This window comes from Netta rufina (assembly GCF_964035555.1).
Source record: "Netta rufina genome assembly, chromosome: 1".
Classification (NCBI taxonomy): Eukaryota; Metazoa; Chordata; class Aves; order Anseriformes; family Anatidae; genus Netta; species Netta rufina.
Genome location: NC_140123.1, coordinates 865,546 through 885,579, shown reverse-complemented (window position 1 = coordinate 885,579; position 20,034 = coordinate 865,546). Strand labels below are relative to the sequence as shown.

Here is a 20,034-nt window from a genome sequence, read left to right as displayed (position 1 = left end):
CCCAATGTCCCCGTGCCCCCCCCGGTGCCCCAAAAGACCCCCCCACGACCCCACGCGTGTCCCCGTGTCCCCCCCGTGCCCCCCCGGTTCCCACCGGCGCCCCCCCCGCGGCCCCTCCCCTCCCCCCTCCGTCTCCCTGGCAACGCCCCTCCCCCCGCCGCGCGCCCCGCAACTCTCGCGAGACCCGCGCCCCGCTCCGAGACTTTGCGGCGCCCCCCCCCCCTCCCCTCCGTGCCCCACAGCCGCGCGCCCTCCCGCCCACGTGACGTAACGTGACGTCACGGCACTGCGTCAGCCAATGGCGGCGCGAGGCGGGGCGGGAGCGGCGGTTTGAATCGGCGGTAAGAGAAGGGGGCGGGGCCTAAAGGGAGGGGAGGGGCGTACAGAGGGGCGGGGCCTGCAGAGGCGGGGTGGAGGGGGAGAGGAGAGGGGGGCCTCGCTGCTGCTCCCTGACAGGAAGGGGTGGGGAGCGGGGGGGGGGGCGGCCTCTGCTCACAGGGAAGCAGGGCCAGGAGCAGAGGGAACGGCCTCGAGTTGTGCCAGGGGAGGCTCAGGTTGGCAATGAGGAGACATTTCTGCTCAGCAAGAGCGGTCAGGCCTTGGGACGGGTTGCCCAGGGAGGTGGGGGAGTCCCCGTCCCTGGGGGTGTTCAAGGAGAGGTTGGACGTGGTGCTTGGGGACAGGGCTTGGTGGGGACATTGGTGGTAGGGGGTGGGTGGGGGTGGTCCTGGAGGGCTGTTCCAGCCCTAAAATGCCTCTGGGGCTCTATAGGTGAGCCCATGGGTCAGGGGGATGCCCATAGAGGTGCTGGGGGGGCTGCAGGCACCGCTATGGGGCCGTGATCTTGACCCCATCCCATCACCTGGGGGATGCAGGCACTGGTCCTGCCCCCAGCAAGGCCCCAGGGGCTCCATGAGGTCAGCCTCACCTCCATCCGGCACAGGAAAGAGGAAAAAAGGCACAGGAAAGGAAAAAATTGGGAAAAGTCAGCCTGGATCCCCCCAGGGAACCCGTCCTGATAAGCTCTGATAAAGGCCGGGCAGTGGGGACAGCCCTGGGTGTTCCCCCCCCGCATCCAGGGGGACCCCCCCTTCGTTGTCCCCATCCCCCCGAGGCCACGGGATCCCAGCAGGGAGCAGTTTGGGGTGGAATTCCCCAAACCGTGATCCCCCACAGCAAATGGGGACGCTGTGGGGTGGGCTGGGGACCGGAGCTCGGGGGTGCCCAGGGCCAGGAGCAGAGGCCCCGGGCCCGGCCTGGAGCTCCGGGACCCCAAAATTTGTGGGGTCATGCAGCTTGCCTTGCCCCAGTGCTCAGCACGATGCAGGCTCACACCTTTTTCTTTACCCCACTGCCTCTCCTGGAGGCTGGATTTAGGGGAGAGGTTTTCAGATCACTTTTACCCCTCTCCGTGCTTTAAACCCCAAACCCCCAGGTCTCGGGGTCGCTGCAGGACCCCAGCACCCTCTTGCCGAGCACCCCCAGGGCCTGTCCAAAACGCTGCCCCCATCCTAAAGCCCCCCAGGGCATCCCCCCATGGGGCAGGGGGCTTCGTTTGCCCCCTTCCCTCCCCGTGCCCAGCCGGCAGCTTTTTGTGCCGTGCGCCTTTAACGAGCGCGGCCCGGCCGTGACGTGGGGTGGCCGCGGGCCAGGAAGGGGAACCATCTCCTGCCAACCCCCGGCCGAAACCCAACACAACTTTATTTTTTTCCCCCTTTTTTTTCCTGCAGGGGCCGCGCTCGCCGCCCCGGCCTCCTGGGGGTCCTGGGGGGCCACCCGCGGATGGCGGCCTGAGGACGAGCAGCGGCCGTCGCGCTCCGGTAAGGCCCGAACAAAGACTTTGCCCTGCTCCCGACGGGGCTTTTTGGGGGGGGCAGGAGGAGAAGGAGGAGGAAGAGGAGGAGGAGGAGGCTCTGTGGGGGGCCAGCCCGTGGCTCCCGGCTCGCTGCAGCCCCCCCTTTTTGGCCCCCAACGCCCTGGGCAGCGCCGCGTCCCCGCGGTGCGATCGCGGGGCTGGGGCGCGCGGCCAAGTTGCGCTCGCCAACATCCGGGAGCTCGGCTCTGCCCGCGGGCCCCCCCCCCCCCCCGCCGCCACCAAACCCCCCCCTTTTCCCCCTGTTTGTGGGGCTGGGGGCGACGTTGAGTGTTTCTGTGGGGTTGGGGGGGGCTCAGGGGGTGCTTGTCCCCCCCTCACCCTCCTCTCCCCGGCCCCGCGCGCGCGGAGGAAGGCGGCCGCTTGCGTAACGCCGTGTTTTGACTGGGGAGGGAGCTGGGGGGGGCATGGGGACAGCGCTGGGGGGGCGTCCCCGTGCCCCCCGCCGAGGCTCAGCACCCCCAGCCCCTTGGGTTTCGTTATATGGCACCCGGGGCAGGGAAGGAGCCGCGCAGCCCCCGCGGTTGTTCCCCCTTTGAGCAGTGCCCGAGGTCGTCCCGTGGCAGGTTTATGCTTGGGGGGGGCTCTGTGCTGCTGTCAGAGGGGGTCCAAAGGGGAAAATGGGGTCAAGGAAGGGGGTCGAGGGTGGGGGAGCCCCGAGAGCTGTGCCCACGGGGCCGTCCCGCTCCTGGAATGCCCAACACGGAGCTGGGGGGCGAGCAGCTCGGGGGCTGTGCTCGGAGAGGGGAATTTTTGGATGGTGCCGGGGCCAAATCCTGCCCTGGGAGTGCCGGTGCTCTGCGGGGCTGTCGGGCTGCAGGTGCTCCGTGTCTCCGAGCAGCCCGAGCTGTGTTAAAGTATCGGTGGTGGCCAAAGCTTCCGGGGACAGTGGGGGGAGGATCTGGGCTCCCTGCGGATTTTTGCGGGGTTTTGGTGCCTGAATCAGCCCCTGGTGAGGGGTTGGGGGGTGGTTGGGGGCGTTTTTGGGGCAGCAGCCCCAGGAGGGACGTGGTGGTGGTGAAGAACTGGGGCACGGAGGGGGCCCTGGAGCTCCAGGCACCGTCCTGCCCGGGCACGGCCGCTCGCCCTGTCCCTCCCTCCAGCCTCTGTTATCAGCGACCCCTCCCCAGGTGGGTTTTTGGGTTATTTCAGGCCCTGCTCAGCCCCCCCTGGCACCGGGGCAGGGTTATCGGGGTGGCACCGGGGATGGCAAAGGCAAAAGTCGCCGCGGGGGGAGCTGGCAGCGCTCCCACGTCCCCCTCCTGCCGTGGGGACGTCCCTGCTGGAGGCCCCCCCCGTGCTCCTGGCAGCCCCCGCTGCCCTCCCACGGGACCGGGGGCAGCCCTGGGCCCTCCCCACATCCCACAGGGAGCTCGGGGCAGGGCACGGCGGAGGAATTATTCCCGATGTGAAAGGTGAGACGGGCGTCCCGAGGTCGGATCCTGCACAGCCAAACCTCGGCCTCGCCGCTTCCCCGGGGAGCAGGGAGCCCCCTGGAGCCTGGTGGGGACACTTGGGGGCTGCCAGCACGGCCCTGGGGGTCCCGGCACCACAGCTGGGTGCCCCCAACCTGGGGACACGGGGACGGGGACGGGGAGAGCAGAGTCCACGTGCTGCTGGCACCGGTGCGCCCCGGCAGGAGCGGGGAGGGCAGCGGTGCTCATGGAGCTCACAGGACCTTGGCACCGTCCCGACGGCAGGGCTGGCTCTGATCCCCAAGCCTGGTGGCTTTACTCTTTTTTTTATTATTATTTTTTCCCCTTTTTCCTTCCCTTTTACACCTCCAGAAGCTCTGCTCTCCCCTGGCTCCAGCTCGTGCCTGCCGGCCTCTCCCCGAGCACGGAGAGCTCCCCAGCTCCGAGCCCTGCCACTTTGTGCCACTTTTCTCCAAAACTGAGGCCGGGGCTTTCCTGGAGGGAGCCGGGGCCGGGCTGTGATGCTGGGGCTCCCCGATAGATGCTATCTCCCCCAGGGCAGCAGTGGCCGCGGTGAGGAGGCTGCTGCAGCACCAAGATAGCCCCCGCTGCCGAGGGCAGGGACGGGGAGCGCACAGGACCCTGGGGGGGGGGGGGGGGCCGGAGCCGGGAGCTTTTTTTTTTTTTTTTTTTTTTTTAATTTACGCCACCAGGGCGAGACCTGAAAGACCAGCCGGGCTGGAAGGAGGCTTCCTGTGGGGCTGGGGCAGCGCGGCCGTGGCGCAAGGCTCGGGGAGCCGGCCCCGTGGGATGGGGACGGGGACAGGGACGGGGACGGGGATGTGCCGGGGGTGGCACCGCTGGCACCGGCAGGTTTTTGGCTCGGGAGACAAAAGCAGGTTTCCCGGGGTGCTGGGTAGGGTTTGGTGTCATGTGCTGGGTGTTTGGGGTATCCTGAAAGGCTGGTGGTGAGTGGGGGCACGGAGGGCACGGAGGGGAAGGAGGGCACGGGCTGAGGCAGCAAACATCCCCGAAAACTCAGTGATGGGACCCAGGTGGCCGCTGCTGGAGCCGTTCCCTTCCTCCTGCCCGTCCCCAGCACACCGGGGACACCCGGGCCCCACCGTGCTGGCACCGTGCTCCCGGCTGCCACCCGGTCCCCCTCCCGGCCCTGTGCTCCCCGGGGAATTTAGGTCACCCGACTACAATCGCTGCTCTGTGCCCTCGCTTAGCCGCTGTCCCCTCGCGACGTGAGGCTGGAGGCGTCGCTCCCGGGCTGCCTCGGGGCCGGCCGTGCTCGAGCTCTGCTCCGTGGGGAGCCCAGAGCCCGGCTGTTTCCCCCCAGCCCTGCAGTTTCTTGCTTTCCTCCAGTTTTTTAGGGCTGAAAATGAGGATTTTGGCTGCTGCCCCCGGTAACGCAGCGCGTCGGGCACATCCTGCTTCGACAGGCACCGGTGCCCGGCGTCACGTGCAGGCTCTATAGGAATGTAATTGCCACGTTTGGCCTCTAATTGCCTTTTTTTTTGCTGTTTCTAGGTGCGGGCAGTGACCTGGCAGCCTCGCAGAGATGCCTCTCCACGCCACGAGAGCCGCGGCTCTCCTCGCTTGGGTAACACACCGCGGCACGCCGGGCAGCTCCGCGGCTCAGGGTGGTCCCGGGGGGGCTCTGCTGCTGCCCCTTTGGGTGCTGCTGCCCAGGCTGGGGTCCCTCCATCAGCAGCTGGGTGCTGGGGCTGGTCACGGTGGGGTTTGGGGCACGGGGGGTGTGTGGGGAGGGGGCTTGAGCAGCCCGAAATGCTCCGATGGCTCCGTCCAGCCCTGGAAACCAGCCTGGGGGGCACGGCCGGCGGGGAAAGCAGGAGGAGCTGGGCCATAAACAGCCTGAGGGTCCTGCCTCGGAAAGCACAGGATGGTTTGGGATCAAAGGGACCTCAAAATCTCACTCCCACCCCGTGCCACGGACGGGGACAGAGCTGTGCCGTGTGTGAGCGAGGTGTCACCGTGCCCAACGCGAGGCGTGCCGGCCCCTGCGGGTGCAGGCATTGCCCCCATCCCTCCTGGCAGGGCGCTGGGGAGGGCTGGGGGTGTCCATGGGGGCGGTGGGGGTGTTGTGGGGTGGCTGTTGGGTTGTTCCCTGCTCACTGTCTCACCCTGTCCCCAGGTGAACAGCACCAAGGTGTGCGCGGATCCCCTGGGGGACCTGTCCCAGCTGCAGGACTGCCGCGTTTTCATCCAGATCATCAACAAAACGTGAGTCCCGGGGGCTCTCCTGCCCCCACAAATGTGCCTCCCTAAATCCTGCTTGGGCGAGGAGGCAGCCGGCCAGCTGTCCTGAGCCTCGCTCAGCCCGGGGGTGCCAGGGGGGGCAGCTCTGCCCCGTGGAGCCGTCCCAGTGGCTTTCGGGGAACAGGGGCTGCTCCTGGGGAGGACACAGCAGCACCAAACCCCAGAACAAGGTGCAGGGATGGGGTAGCTCCGATCCCAAGAGCTGCTCTCGTCCCCTGCGAGCGGGGCTGGCTGGAAGCTGCCAAGCACAGCGGGTGCTCGCCCTTAATGAGCCACCCGGCGAGGCGCTGGGGGCACTGCTCGGAGCCTGCCTGCTATAATTAACTGCAGCACGGCGTAACGAGAGCCTGCTCCGAGCGGGGAGCTGGGATATATTTAGCCAGACCTGTTTAACCTCCCAGCACCAGCCCTGGCTGGGATTAGCAGGGATCACCAGGGTGTGCTCAGCAGGCAGCCGACCCGACCCCACCGCGGTGCTGGTTTTGGCAGGGAGGGTGCCACGGGGCTGCCCTGGGGGAGCTGCCTTTGGGTGAGGGGGGCTGGCAGGTCCCACAGCACTGGGGAGTGGGAAATCCTCGTGTCCTCCCCTTCCCCAGCAAGTCCCCGTGGCTGGAGGTCCCAGAGCAGCCGCGGGTTTGGAAGCAACGGCAGCAGAGCGCGGGCTGGCACGGGTTTTAGGCACGTGGCCCGTGTTTGTGTTGGCTGCTGCAGAGCAAAAGGCTGATCCTGGAGCAGAGCCATGGCAGGGGCAGCCTCGTTCCCCCCTTAAATCCAGCGTGGGCTCCAGGGCAGGGGGCTGAGGTGCATGGGGCTCCCAGGCGGTTCTGGATGCGCCCTCTCCAAAAGCAAAGCCCTGGAGCAGAGCAGGCGGTGCTGGACCCATCCCAGCGTGGGGCTGGCAGCACAGGAGGGAGGAATTGGGGCTGGAGGGGGCCGAACACCCCAAATTCAGCCAGTTCTGGGGCTGCCAGCAGCAGCCTGCGCCGCCCTGGGGTGCGGTGGGGATTGCTCGCCGTGCTACCACCCCGGGAATCCCCCTGCTTGCAGGAGCTGCCTCTCGGTGAAGGCAGCCTTTGTTCAGCCTCTCCGTAAAGCTCTAACATCCCTCCTGCGCTCTCTTTGCAGCCACAAGAGCGAGGAGGGGCAGTCCGTCCTGGAGCAGCCCCTGCCGGAGCGAGCAGCCTTCATCCACAGCTTTCTGCAGAGTAAGAGCCTGCCCCGAGGGGCACGGCAGCCCCCTCCCCGCCTCTGCCAGGGCTCTGGGTGACCCCGGCCCCAGCACCAGCTCTGCAGGGCTGCCCAGAAGCCGGTGTGGGAAGTCCTTGCTGGCCAAATCCAGCTGGGAGAGTCCTCGCTGCAGCAGGGGTGCCGGGTGGGGAGGTGCCGTGTCCCATCCTGCAGCACCACGGCGTTGTCCCAGGCTGTGCTGGTGCTGCTGGTGGAGCAGCAGAAGGCACTCCACCAAAAAGCCAGCCCGAGGGTGGTCGGAGGGCTGTGTGCGAGGGGAAAAACCCAGCCAGGGGTCTCCACTCGGTGGCAGGGGTCTCGGTGTGACCGCAGGTCCCGTTTCGTGTTGCAGAGCTCTGCAAGCACAAATCGACCACGGAGAACCTGGTGTCGGCACAGAAGCTCCTGGAGGGAGAAGAGCTGGAGTTGGCCAAGGTACCGCCGTGCCCAAGGGGTCCCTCTGTCCCGGATCGAGTCCCTGCTGCCACATTTCCCTGCTGGAAGGGAAAACTGTGTCCCGGGGGCCCCGAGATGGAGGGGCTGCACCCAAGGGAGCTGAGCAACTCGGGGGCCAGCCCCACAAGTGGCTGGTGCTGCCCAGCTCCCCTCCTGATGCTCTGCCTCGTTGCAGGTGGCCGTGCTGCTGCTGTACCACAGCTCCATGAGCAGCAGGAACCCTGGGGACTGGAACGACTTCGACTACCAGACCCAGGTACTGCCCGGTGCCAGCAAGGGGCTGGGTGAGCACCCACCCGCGCCCCCCGCAGCCAGCACCAGCCCCTCGGGCCCGGAGCTGCCGCAGGGCAGCTGCTGACCCCCAGGCTCCTCTGGCGCAGGTCGAGCTGGCAAACATCCTCAAATTCGTGCTGGACAACGAGGAGAGCCTGACGGAGAACCTGGAGGCGTTTCTGCAGAGGAGAGGTGAGCGCGGTGCCCAAATCGGTGCCCACCCTACGAGCCTGTGCTGCGGGCACCGATGGGCTGGCGTTGGATGAGCCTCGTGCAGGGAGAGCAGGCGGCCAGACGGGGATTTTTTTTTACTGCTTGTAAAAAAAAACCACCTTGTTAGCGCTGGGTTAACGTTACTTGTCTGGGTGGCAATGTCCAGACGCCAGCAGGGTGGCACGGGGACAGGCCCTAACTGCTGCAGCAGGGTGAGGTGTTCCAAGTGCTGGCAGCATCCGAGCAGCACAGGTGGCTTTTTTCCAGAGCATAAATCTGCTGGGTTTTGCCCCATTTGCACGGCTCTAGCTGCCGACACATGAGAGCAGCAGCACCACCGGGAGCCCACGGTTCCGGGTTGTCGCCTGTCACACTGAGCACTACAAAAGCGTCCCATAAGGGGACAAAGGGACAGTCCCACAAGGAGGCAAAGGACAGTTTTGTCTCTCCTGAGAGCGCTTGGGGACGGAGCTGGGGGGCTAGGCACATTCCTGCTGCGTGGGTGGAGGGGGGCAGCAGGGCTGCGAGGGCTGTTCCAGCTTTTTGGCCGGGCTGATCCATCGCAGAGGAACCCCGCGGTCACTGGGGCTTTCAGACCTGAAGCTGAAAGCCTGCAAAGCCTCGTGGTGTGAGCACAAACCCCACACCCTTCCCCTCCCCTGTCCCAGCCCCGCAGCCCTTGGAGGAGCGCTCGCCGGGGCTCCCCCCGCAGCAGGCACGCGAGGTGCGCTTCCTGGAGCTGCAGAAGGTCGCCTCCTCCTCCTCCAGCATCAACAGGTAACGTTAGGGGGGGACAAGGTGGGGGGAGAGTGGGGTGACGGGACCCCCAAGGGTCCCTGGGGTGCGCCCTCATAGCACAAGGAGAGCCGCCGCGTGCCACGGTGCTCTCCCGGTGCAGGCACTGCTGGCGTTCTGGCAGCAAATCAATTAAATTCAGGTTAAATCTCTGCCTCTGGAGCACGCTGACAGCTCTGCGACGGGCTCAGGCAGAGGTGGAGAGGGGAGGGATGCTTGGTCCCGGGGCTGGCTTCGTACCCCCAGGCTAGAGGCTGGGGCGAGGGGCTTCCTGCTCGGGGGCTGGGGTCGCAGCTCCCAGCCCCTCCGGATAACCGAGGGATGTTGTGGTCCCGCAGCATCCTGCCTGGACCCCCGACCTCGCCCGTGGGGGACGTCATGCAGACCCCCCAGTTCCAGCTGAGGAGGCTGAAGAAGCAGCTGGCCGTGGAGAGGGACAACAGGGACGAGCTGGAGCTGGAGCTGGCAGAGAACCGCAAGCTCATCACCGAAAAGGGTCAGTGGCTGGCGGGGGGTCCTGGGGTGCAGGGGGGGGTCTCTGGGGCTGAGATCTGTTCTGGCACTTGCTGTCACAGCTCTGACGCCCTCCCAAAGCGTGCTCGAGCATGGTGTGTCCTGCTGGAGTGCAGCCTGAGCCTTTGGGGTTTTTCTGCTGTCCCGAGCAGCGCGGGCACCTTGGGGCTCGCCGTGCCTCCGTGGGGCCGCGGCTGCACCAAGAATCCTTGCTGTTAGCCAGGAACAAAACGTGCTGGGGGGAGCCAAGGCAGCTCCAGCGCTGTCACAACAGCTCCGAGCAGGCAGAGCTTGGAGGCTGCTCTTAGTCCTGCTGCCAAGTGGCTGGGAGCAGCCTGCCAGGCGCAGCAGCCTTCCCACCCACGGCTCAAACGCTCTCTGCGCTGGGGATTTCCCCCGGCGGCGCGTTCCTCCTTCCCTTTTACGTCCCCTTCTGCACACCCTGGGCACTCAAAGGCACCTGGGGCTGCCAGCCCGGCTTCTCCATCCTCGCTCCAGCTTTCTGAGAGCTGGGGGGAGGACGGAGCCCTGCTGTGGGGCCGTGCAGGAGGAGGTGGTGACGTGCCCACCCCGCACAGAGGCGCAGATCACCGTGATGCAGCACCGCATTGACCGCCTGACCCTGCTGACCGAGAGGCAGGCTGCCGACCAGCTGGAGCCCAAGGAGCTGGAGGAGCTGAGGGAGAAGAACGAGAGGTAAATACCCCGGGGGCTTCGGGTAATGCATGGACCAGGGCTGAGGGCATTCCTTGCTGCTGCTCCCGGCCACTCCTGCGCGTCAGCAGCCAGTTCTTTATGGGAAAAGGGCATGCTGCCCCAAATGTAGCCCTCCAGAAGAAGCTTTCCCAGCTCTGGGACAGGCTCTGTGTCCCTGGAAGCTTTTAGGGGGGATATTGGATGCTGGTTCCCAAAGGTTGGCATTGCTGGAGCCCAGCCGTTGTGTTTGGTGCAGGAATCTTCAGCGCAGGCCACCCAGCTCATGATGGGCTGCAGCTGAGTGAGCCCAGAACTCCTTTTGGCCTGAAACTCTACCTGAGGGCAGCAGATGGAGCTCTCAGCCCCTTCCCTTTCCCCAGCTGCTCACCGTGAGCTTGATCAGATCTGAACTGGGCTCGAAAGTCACCTGCTGTGCTGTCCCAGTCCCTGCCCCGTCCCTTCTCCGGTGGTGTGTTTGCTTGGGGAGCACCCCCAGCTCCAGCCCAGGGCTGTGGTTCTCTGTTTGTGGTGTTTTGTGCTGCTCTCACCATCACACAGGTCACAGGGTACCTTCCCCAGCAATACCCAGTGGTGCCCTTGCCCAGCCCCTCACGCTCTCCTCTCCCGCAGCCTGCTGGTGCGCCTGCACGAGGCCCTGAAGCAGTGCCAGGACCTGAAGACCGAGAAGGGCCAGATGGATCGGAAGATCAACCAGCTCTCTGAGGAGAACGGGGACCTTTCCTTCAAGGTGGGGAGGAGCACAGTCCCCAAACTCGCATCCCTGCGCCCCTCAGACCAAGGGCAACATCAACCTTAGAAATTCAGGCTGTGTTCTCCATGCTTCCCACGGCTCATCGGGCACAGAGAACATTTTGGCTTCGTCCTCTGAAGGACGTTGCCCGCATTCGGTGCAGGGTGGCTGACGAAGCCCCGTGAGCTCCCAGGGGATTTGGGATGGCCCCGGCGCTGCTTCCACCCTGCAGGGTGAGCTCAGACTAACTGCTGCCTGCCCCGCTTCCCCCTGCAGCTGCGGGAGATCGCCAGCCACCTGGTGCAGCTGCAGGATGCCCTGAACGAGCTGTCCGAGGAGCACAACGCCGCCCTGACACAGTCCCAGGAGAAGCAGGCGCAGCTGGAGGGCGAGCTGCGGGCTGCCCTGCAGGACAAGGTGAGGCTCCGGGGCTGCTCCGGCGACCGGCAGCGAGGATGAGGCTGTGGGGACGTTTGGTGTACCAAGTTTGGTGATGGCTCCTGGTTGCCCTGCCTTCTGCCCTGCTCCTTCACCCGTCTCTGTCCCCAGAAATGCCTGGAGGAGAAGATCGAGATTCTCCAGGGGAAGATTTCCCTGCTGGAGGACCAGCTGGCCAAGCTGGGGGACCACAGCTCGCAGGAGAAAGGAGAGGTCATGGGCGACATCCTGAAGGTACGGAGAGGTCCCCAGTAAGGAGAGCGGGCCCAAAACTCGGCGTGGGGACAGAGCTGGGTGCTGCCTGTGGGGTGGGTGCTGGGGGCTGAGCGCCCCGTGCATGCGGAGTTTGGGCAAGCTCCCCACCTCGCTGCTGGCTGCCCCAGTAGGAGGGGGCAGCTGGGGATGGAGCCGCATCCACGTGGTGGAAAAAGGAGTTTGCTGTCAGAAACGGCCCCAGGTGCTTGAAGGCAGGGCTCAAGGGGGTGCAGTGGGTGCAGGGAGGGAGGGAGGGAGCGTGCTGCTGGTGTGAAGCTCTCATCAAACTGCTGGGTGCCGCTTGAGTAACGCCTGGGGATGTTTTTGTTTTCTTTTTTTTCCTCCTTCCAGCTGGAGGAGCTGAAGCAGGAGGTGTCCAGCCTCACCGCCCAGGTGATCGAGCTGCAGGCCTCCATCCTGCGGCTGGAGGAGGAGAAGAGGCAGCGGGAGGCAGCCCTGCAGGCCGAGCGCGGCCGCTTCGAGGAGGAGAAGCTCCAGCTGGGCAAGCTGATCGCCAACCTGCAGAGCTCCCTCGCCGAGCTGCGCCGGGCCAAGGAGCAGCTGGAGCAGGACCTGCGGGCGCAGGAGGCGCGCCTGACGGCCCAGCTGGACGCGCTGACGGCCGAGGTGGAGAAGCTGAAGGGTTTCCTGCTGCAGAGGGAGCAGGAGGCGGCCGGGCTGCAGCAGCAGGTGGAGCAGGAGCGGGCGCAGGCCCAGGAGCTGCAGCGCCGGGAGCAAGCCTCGCAGGAGGCCGTCGCCGGGCTGGGACGCCGCGTGGAGCAGCTGAGCGGCAGCCTGAGGCACAGCGAGGAGAAACTGGCACGGGTCACGCAGGAGAAGGAAGGGGAGGCCCGGCAGATGGTCGCCCAGTGCGAGAAGGTTGCCCAGGAGAGGGACGCGGCCCTGCAGGAGCTGCAGCGCTTCCAGCAGGCCAAGGAGGCGCAGCTGGCGGCGCTGAGCGGGCAGCTGCAGAGCCTGGAGAAAGCCCGAGAGGCCTGCCAAGCCTCGGCCCTGGAAATGCAGCAGGAGAAAGCGGAGCTGAGCCAGAAGGTGCGCGAGCTGGAGGCCCGCGTCCTGGAGCTCACCGCCCAGTGCCAGCAGAGCACGGCGCAGGCCGGGGCGGCCGAGGCGCTGAAAGCCCAGCTGCGGGAGCTGGAGGGCAAGCTGAAGGAGAGCCAGCAGAAGCTGGCCGACAGGGAGAAGGCGGCCAAGGAGAACGCGCGCCTGCAGGAGCGGCTGCTCTTCCTGGAGGAGTCGGTGCGCAACACCGAGGGCATCCTGGAGGACGAGAAGAGGAGGGCGGCCGAGAGCCTGGAGGGGAACCTGGCCAGGATAGCGGAGCTGGAGGCCGAGAGGCAGCAGCTCGCGCAGCGCCGCGACCAGGCCCTGCAGGAGAGGGGCGAGGAGCTGGCCAGGAGGCAGGCGCTGGAGGCGCGGCTGCAGCAGCTGAGCGAGGAGAGCAGGGAGAAGACGGCGGCGCTGCAGCGGCAGCTGGAGGAGGCGTCCTCGGCGGCACAAGGGGAGGAAGGAGAGCGCGGGAGGCTGGAGGAGAGGGTGCGGGCGCTGAGCAGGGAGCACGGCCAGGCCTGCCAGCAGCTGCGGGCACAGCAGGAGAAGGTGGAGGAGCTGGAGGCCCAAGCGAAGCGCCTGGCCAGCGAGCACCAGGACCAGCTGGCTGCTCTCCAAGCAGATTTGTCCAGCGCCCGGGCGCAGGCGAAGGAGAAGGAGGGCGAGGAGCAGAAGCTGAGGGCTGACGTCTCGGCCCTGCAGGAGAAGGTGGCGACCTCGGAGCGAGCGGCGGCCGAGCGCGTGGCTCAACTGGAGGCAGAGGTGCGGCGGGCGACCGAGGCGCTCGAGGGCGTCTCCAAGGAGCTGTCTGAGGAGAAGCTGAAGCGTGAGGAGCTCGAAGCCGCGGCCAGGCACCACGGGGAGCAGGAGCACGAGGCGGGGCGGCTGGCCAGCGAGGTGGCGCGGCTGGAGGAGGCGCTGCAGAAGCACGGGCAGGACCTGGAGCGCCGCGACGAGGAGGCGAAGCGCCTGCAGAAGGAGCTGGAGCAAGCCAGGGCGGACTGCGCCGCCGAGAGAGCCCGCAAGGCTGAGCTGGAGGTGCAGCTGCAGAACTCCATCAACGAGCAGAGGGTGGAGCGGTCGGCGCACCAGGAGGAGCTGGCCCGCTCGCTGGAGCTGATCGAGGAGAAGGAGGGCGAGCTGGATGAGCTGCGGCTGAAGAACGTCTCGCGGGGCGAGGAGCTGAGGGACCTGCAGAAGACGGTCAGCAAGCTGAAAGGGGAGCTCGCCTCGGTGGAGGCGGTGAAGGAGCGGGCCTCCAAGATGGACAGCGAGCTGCAGGGCTTCCTGGGGGCCGCCCGGGCCCGCGACGCCGAGATGGAGAGCATCAAGGCCGTCTACTCGAAGGAGATGTCCCTCAAGAGCTTGGAGGAGAAGATCCGCCACAGGGAGCAGGAATCCAGCTCGAGCCAGGACCTGTACCAGGAGAAGCTGAAGGAGGCTCAGGCGCTGGGTTTGGAGGTGGAGAAGCTGGAGCAGAGGTGCCGGGAACAGCAGGACACCATCGCTGCGCTGGAGAAGGCGGCGGCCGAGGCCCGGGCTGCTGCATCCCAGCACCAGCACGCGGAGCTGGAGGCCTCGAGGAGGGAGGCGGCACAGCACAAGGAGAAAGCCTCGGAGCTGCAGAAGCTGCTGGAGGCCGCGCGAGCAGCCCAAGCCGTGCAGGACGGCGCCGTGGAGGCGCTGAGGAAAGAGCTGCAGGACAAGGGCAAAGAGCTGGCCCAGAGCAGGAGCGCCGTGGCCGCGGCGGAGAAGGAGCTGGCATCCCTCCGCGCCTCGGCTCAGGAGAAGGGCAGGTCGGAGGAGAGCTGGAAGGAGCAGATCTCGCAGTGCATCCAGGAGATGGAGAGGAAGAACAGCCTGATCGGCAGCCTGGAGCACGAGGTGTCCATCCTGCACCGGCAGGTGACCGAGAAGGAAGGGGAGAGCAAGGAGCTGAAGCGCCTGATCGTGGCCGAGTCGGAGAAGAGCAAGAAGCTGGAGGAGCGGCTGCGGGTGCTGCAGGCCGAGATGGCCACCGCCGCCTCGCGGGCGGCCGAGAGGTGCTCGCTGATGAAGGTGGAGGTGCAGCGGTGCCAGGAGGAGATGGAGAAGCAGCGGCTGACCATCGAGGCGCTGAAGAGGGACCGCCACTGCCAAAGCGAGCGCGAGGAGGAGCTGCGGCAGGAGGTGAAGGTGTGCCAGGACAAGTACTTCCAGAAGGAGCAGCTCCTCTCCTCCCTGCAGCAGGAGCTCAGCAGCGCCCAGGCGCTGGCCGGCGAGCTGGTGCCGCTCAAGCACCTCTGCCAGCAGCTGCAGGCTGAGCGAGCCTCCCTGGAGAGCAAGCACCGCGACGAGCTGGAGCAGAGGGCCAAAACCGCCGGCGTGCTGCAGGCAGAGCTCGCCCGGAGCAAGCTGGAGGCGGCCGAGGTGCCGGCCCTGCGCGAGAGGGCGGCGGAGCAGGAGCGGGCGCTGCAGCGGCTGCAGAAGGAGGCGGCGAGCTACGCCGAGCGGCTGGCGGGGCTGCAGCAGGCCAACGCCAGGCTGGCCGAGGAGAACCGGGGGCTGAGCGAGACCTCGAGCCGCGGGCAGCAGCGGCTGGACGCGGAGCTGGGCCAGGCGAGGGAGAAGCACGCGCGGGAGCTGGAGCGGCTGCGGCTGGAGTCGGAGAAGCTGGTGGCGGGCAGCCGGCAGGAGGTGGAGGAGGTGGCGAAGAAGCTGGAGGCCATGAGCAACAAGTACGAGAACGCCAAGGTGAAGGTGCTGGAGGAGAGGCAGAAGTTCCAGGAGGAGAGGCAGAAGCTGATGTCTCAGGTAAGGGGCTTGCGGGACACCCCCGCTCGGGTACCTGGCGCGGGTTGGGGGCGTGCAGGCAGAGCCTGGTGGGGAAGGGGCACTCATGGCCCACCCCAGTCTCACTTTTTTTTTTTTTTGAGGCTGCTCCTGGCAGCTCTGTCCCACTGAGGGAGCACGTCAGCTCCTCCAGAGCCTTGCCCCTCGCTTACTGCCAGAGCTCTCGTGGCTTCCAGCCACGTATATTGCCCATGAACTTGCTGGCCAAAAACTACTGCCCTCCAAAGCCCCCACCCCATCCCTTTTATTCCTAAGCCACGGGGATTTCCTAGGGCCCAGGTTCACAAAGGCACACGGGGAACGTCAGCATCAGCAGGGCTCGGATCCCCTACACACCTCTGAGCCCTCCTTAGCCCAGGCTGCTTGGCGTGGGAGCCGGGGGGTGGCGAGGGGCCGCGTGCCCGCAATGCGCTCACTTCTCCCTTCTGTGCCCTCCCCGTGACAGGTGGAGCAGCTCGAGGTCTTGCAGAGAGAGCAGGCTAAGCAGGTAACGCACGCCAAGTGCCGGCTGCTTAAACGGTGACGGTGCATGGCCCTGGCCCCGGCCCCTTCCCAGCAGAGCCACCTCCTCGTCAGCTGTTTGCAGCGGGGTCCCGGCTGCGGGGTGTCCCCGGAGCGCGTGCCGCAGGCGCTGCTTTGCTCCAGGTCTCTGGGCTCGCGCATCCGCCCCGTGGGGAGTAGGAACGGGGGGGTCACAAATCCTCAGCTCGGAGCTGCCTCCTCGGAGAGGAGGTGCTGGAGAGCTGGAGCACCCCTTTTTTTTTGTTTTTTTTCCACCCTCTTTAACTGAGAGGGGCAGGCTGCTGGGAGGAGAGTGCTGAGGTTGCACAGCCTTGGCTGGAGCTGCCTTTTTTTTTATTATTATTATTTTTTAAGCAGCGCCCACCTCAGGGCCAGCACTTGGGAACCGCTGCTGCTGGAGCAGACGTGGCTGATGCTGATGAGGCCACCCCCAGCCCCTTTCCCAAGGAGCCTGTGAGGCCAAGAGGGGCCATCGGCTCGTGGGAGGGACAAAACCTCCCCATCCTCACCCCCAGCCCCTGGTGCTGTTCCCAGGACACCCGGCGTGGCTGCGCACAGGGCGAGCTGGAGGCAGCAGTCCCAGTCCCTCGAGGGGATGCGCACACCTTGTGCCCGGGGTGGCAACAGCCCCGTGGAGCCCCTTGCTGAGATTTGGCATGGATCAGCCTCCTGCTGCTTTATTCTGCAGCAAAATTGGCAGTGGAGATGGTTCCTGCAGCCGAGGGTGCGGGGGGACGCGGTGCCGCCTGCTGCGCCCCATCTCCCCTCATCCTCCTGGCTGAGGGGTCTCGGTTTGCTCCTAGTGCCTGGCAGCTCTGTGCTCGTGTAGAGCAAAGCTCTTCCCCGCAGGGACTCACAGGGCAGCCCCAAATTGCCTGCCTCGGGTCTGCTAATGGCATGCAGGGTGCTTGGCGCGGGGTGCAAGGAGCCGTCCTGCGCACCAGGGGGGCCGTGGGAGGGAGGAATTCACAACCAGGAGCTGGTTGTGGCAGGGGGAGTTCGTGGCCAGGGGCTGGTGTAACAAAGCCGTGCCCTTCCAGGTGGAGGAGCTGAATAAGAAGCTGACCCAGCACGAAAAGGCCACCCGCACCCAGCAGCAGCGGGTCAAGGTACGTCCACGGGGACCTGAAGCCCTGTCCTGAGCCAGAGCTGTCTCCAGTGAGCCCTGCGGCTCTTGGTGGCCACTTGGGCTCCCCGAGGGCTGCGGCTGTGCTGCTGGGGTGGCTCTGACCCCGCTGCCTTCCCTCCCCACGAGCAGGTGCTGGAAGGGGAGCTGCAGACCGAGGCCACCCGCCAGCAGGAGAAGGTGGCGGAGCTGCAGGAGCAGCTGGCCCAGAAGGAGCAGGCGGCCGAGCACTACAAAGCCCAGGTAGGCTGCGAGCGGCACCGCCAGCCCCAGCCCTGCCCCACGGGAGGCTCGGCGGGTTGCAGGTTCCCCTTCTCCTGCTTCTTCCCAGATGGAGAAAGCAAAAACTCACTACGACGCGAAGAAGCAGCAGAACCAGGACCTGGCGGAGAAGCTGAAGGCGATGGAGCAGCTGCAGAAGGAGAACGCGGAGCTGAGGACGGAGTCGGAGAGGCTGGCCAAGGAGCTGCAGCAGAGCGTGCTGCAGGCCAAGGAGTCGGAGCTGACCTGCAGGAACCTCACCAGCCAGGTCCGCAGCCTGGAGGCTCAGGTGGGCACGGCACGGGGGGGCTCTGCTTCCTTCCTCCTCCTCCTCCTCCTCCTCCTCCTCGCCTGGTCTCTCACTGCTCCTCTCCCAGGTGGAGTTTGCCGATCGGCAGCTGCGGGAGCTGGGCAAGTTCCAGGTGCCGACGGACGCCCTGAAGGGCTGGGAAGCTTTCCGCCAGAAGCCCGCCGACCTCAGCACCGACAGCCTCGACCTCAGCCTCGACGAGCTGCAGCCGCTCAACTCCACCAGGTAACCACAGCTCGGAGGGCCCTGCTCTGCCGCCAGCATCACAAATTTGCTGCCAGCATCACCAACTCCGGCTCCTGGTGGCCAACCCTCGCGTCCTCCTCCCCCCTGTCCAGCAGGAAAGTCACCCGCTCGCAGTCGGAGGCCTCGGCGGTGCCGGAGAGCGCGGAGTCGCGGGCGTCCCAGCGGCTGCCCCGCAAGGTGGAGTCCCTGGAGAGCCTCTACTTCACGCCCATCCCCAACCGCACGCAGTCCAAGCTGGAGAGCAGCGCCAGCTCCCTGGGCGACCTCTCCCTCGACTCGGGCTGCAGGACGCGCTCGGCGCGGCGCCGCACCACGCAGATCATCAACATCACCATGACCAAAGTGAGGGCACGGCACGGCACAGCGCGGTGCAGGGGGCTCTCCGTGGGCTCTGACCCTGTTTTTTTTTGTTTTGTTTTTTTTTTCTTTTTTTTCCTCTCTCCCAGAAAGAGCCCAAGACGGAGGAACCGCTGAGCGCAGACAGCTCCTTCTGCAGTGTCCGCTCGGAGCAGCCCCAAAAAGCCGCCCCGGGCAAGGGTCGCCTGCGCTCGGCCGCCTCTGCCCGCTCCCTCGCCAGCTTCCCCTCGCAGGAATCCCTCGCCAAGCCCGAGACCTCGTCCCCACAGGAGCCCCCCGGCCACTCGGCGCTGCTCAGCCTCCCCGGCTACCGCCCGGCCACGCGCAGCTCCCTGAGGCGCTCACAGGCGGGCAGCAGCTCCAGCCTGGGTGAGTCGGGGCAGGGGGCTGAGGTTTGGGGGTGGGGGGGCTGCGCCTTGCTGGACGCCCCCCCTGCCTGGCCCTCACCGTTTTGGTTTTTAGGCCGGAGCAGCATCTACCTGGGGACGTGCCAGGACGAGCCGGAGCAGCTGGACGACTGGAACCGCATCGCCGAGCTGCAGCAGCGCAACCGCGCCTGCCCGCCACACCTGAAGACCTGCTACCCCCTGGAGAACCGGGTAAGGGGGGGAGCTGGGGGCTGCCCCTTCCCCCTCCCCACCTCTCTGCCGTGCTGGGCAGCCCCTCAGCATCGCCCCCTCCCCAGCCCTCCAACTCGCTGGGCACCATCACGGACGAGGAGATGAAGACGGGCGACCCCAAGGAGACGCTGCGGCGCGCCAGCATGCAGCCCGCGCAGATCACCGAGGGCACGGCCGCCCGGCGCAGCACCATGAGCACCGCCTGGGCCGGGGGCATCACCACCCGGCAGCAGCGCAAGCGGCTCTCAGATGAGTCCCACCAGGGCCCCGACACCCCCGAGGTGAGCTGAGCTCCCCCCCGGCACCCCCAGGAGCTGGAGGAATCGGGGCGCTGCCCCGGGATGCGGTTATGGCTGCGCACGGGGACCCCAGCTCCGAGCCCTTCTGCCTCCTCGTGGCTGTGTCCCAGGGGTCTGGCCCCTCGCTGAGGTCCCCCCCCTGTCCCCTCCCTTCCAGTCCAAGAAGCCCGTCAGCTGCTTCCCGCGCCCCCAGACCCCCCGGGACCGCAGCGAGCGGCGCAGCTCCCAGGTCAGCCGGCGCAGCGAGCAGCAGGCACCCAGCAGCAAGCCGGTGAGTGGGGGGCTGGAGAGCCGAGATGGGGGGTCCGGGACCCCTTCCCCATCCACCACAGAGCTCCTCACAGCCCCCCCGTCCTCCCCCGCAGGCCGAGAGGCGCCAGTCGATGGCGTTCAGCATCCTCAACACCCCCAAGAAGCTGGGGAACAGCCTCCTGCGCCGCGCCGCCGGCCGCAAAGCCACCCCCAAGAGCTCGCCCCACGGCACCGCGCGCCGCTCGCCCCGCATCGCCTCCGCCAAGTCCCCCAAGGGCAAGGTGGGCTGTGGGTGCGGGCACAGCTTCCCCCACCCCCCCTAACTGGGAGACCCCCCCCCTAACCCCCTGCTCTCTCTTCCAGGCCAGTCGCAGGGCGCTGAAGGACACCAAGTTCTGAGGTTGCCCAGCCCAGCTCTGCCCGGACCCCTCGCCTCTCCCTGCCCTCCCCCAGCAGCACCGGGACCAGGAGCGATGCTGGGGGCACTTGGGGGCCACCGTCCCCCCCCCAGCATCGCTCTGCACGTCCCAGTAACACCCCTGGGCTGTGTGGGGTGGGTTTTGCTCCCCCAGGGCACCTCCATGCCCCCTGCCCTGGCTCTGCTTTGCCCCAGGGCCCCCCCAGTCTCTGTGCCTGGCCCAGTCCTGCCCTGCTGCAGGGGTTTGAACCCTCCCAGGGCTGGGGAGGGGGATTGGGGGGGACTGGCCCAGCACCAGACTGGGGCAGAGCTGCCAGGGGGTTGGGATTTGGGAGCCCCCCGAGGACCAGGGTGAGGGGAAGGGGGGGGCAAGGCCGGGCAGGGCCACGCACCCCAGCAGAGACCCTGGTTCCTCGCTGCCCCCCCTGGGCGCAGAGGGGGCATTTTTAAAGTGTTTCTACTTGTAAATAAATTGTATTTTTCTCCTGCTCCAAGTCCTAGACCTCGCCGTGTGTCCCAGCCCTCCTCCAGG

The 20,034-nt window shown here is 66.8% G+C and overlaps 1 protein-coding gene across 2 annotated transcripts; it reads left to right on the top strand.

The window, feature by feature from the left end:
- The first annotated feature begins 1,680 nt into the window (after positions 1-1,680).
- Positions 1,681-19,996, top strand: NUMA1 (nuclear mitotic apparatus protein 1). 2 transcript variants are annotated; one of them, XM_084306039.1, is made up of 26 exons: positions 1,681-1,820; positions 4,825-4,897; positions 5,450-5,538; positions 6,700-6,779; positions 7,154-7,236; positions 7,433-7,513; positions 7,638-7,722; positions 8,412-8,520; positions 8,877-9,034; positions 9,630-9,747; positions 10,378-10,495; positions 10,775-10,915; positions 11,048-11,170; positions 11,543-15,052; positions 15,537-15,578; positions 16,654-16,722; positions 16,872-16,982; positions 17,071-17,289; positions 17,378-17,535; positions 17,652-17,898; positions 18,003-18,282; positions 18,376-18,512; positions 18,599-18,814; positions 18,990-19,103; positions 19,198-19,365; positions 19,448-19,996. In XM_084306039.1, exons 2-26 carry the CDS (start codon positions 4,856-4,858, stop codon positions 19,481-19,483), a joined length of 6,534 nt encoding a protein of 2,177 aa, XP_084162165.1. In that variant the 5' UTR covers positions 1,681-1,820; positions 4,825-4,855; the 3' UTR covers positions 19,484-19,996. The 2 variants fall into 2 exon arrangements, with proteins under 2 accessions (XP_084162165.1, XP_084162164.1); XM_084306038.1 differs by having other exon boundaries at positions 17,649-17,898.
- Positions 19,997-20,034: the final 38 nt, after the last annotated feature.

Bases quoted from the DNA above. Each gene is read 5' to 3' on its own strand.
- NUMA1 (XM_084306038.1), top strand. From the start codon at position 4,856: ATGCCTCTCCACGCCACGAGAGCCGCGGCTCTCCTCGCTTGG. The intron at 10,916-11,047 runs GTGAGGCTCCGG...CTCTGTCCCCAG, and splicing joins GGGCTGCCCTGCAGGACAAG to AAATGCCTGGAGGAGAAGAT. The intron at 17,536-17,648 runs GTAACCACAGCT...CCCCCTGTCCAG, and splicing joins CAGCCGCTCAACTCCACCAG to CAGGAAAGTCACCCGCTCGC.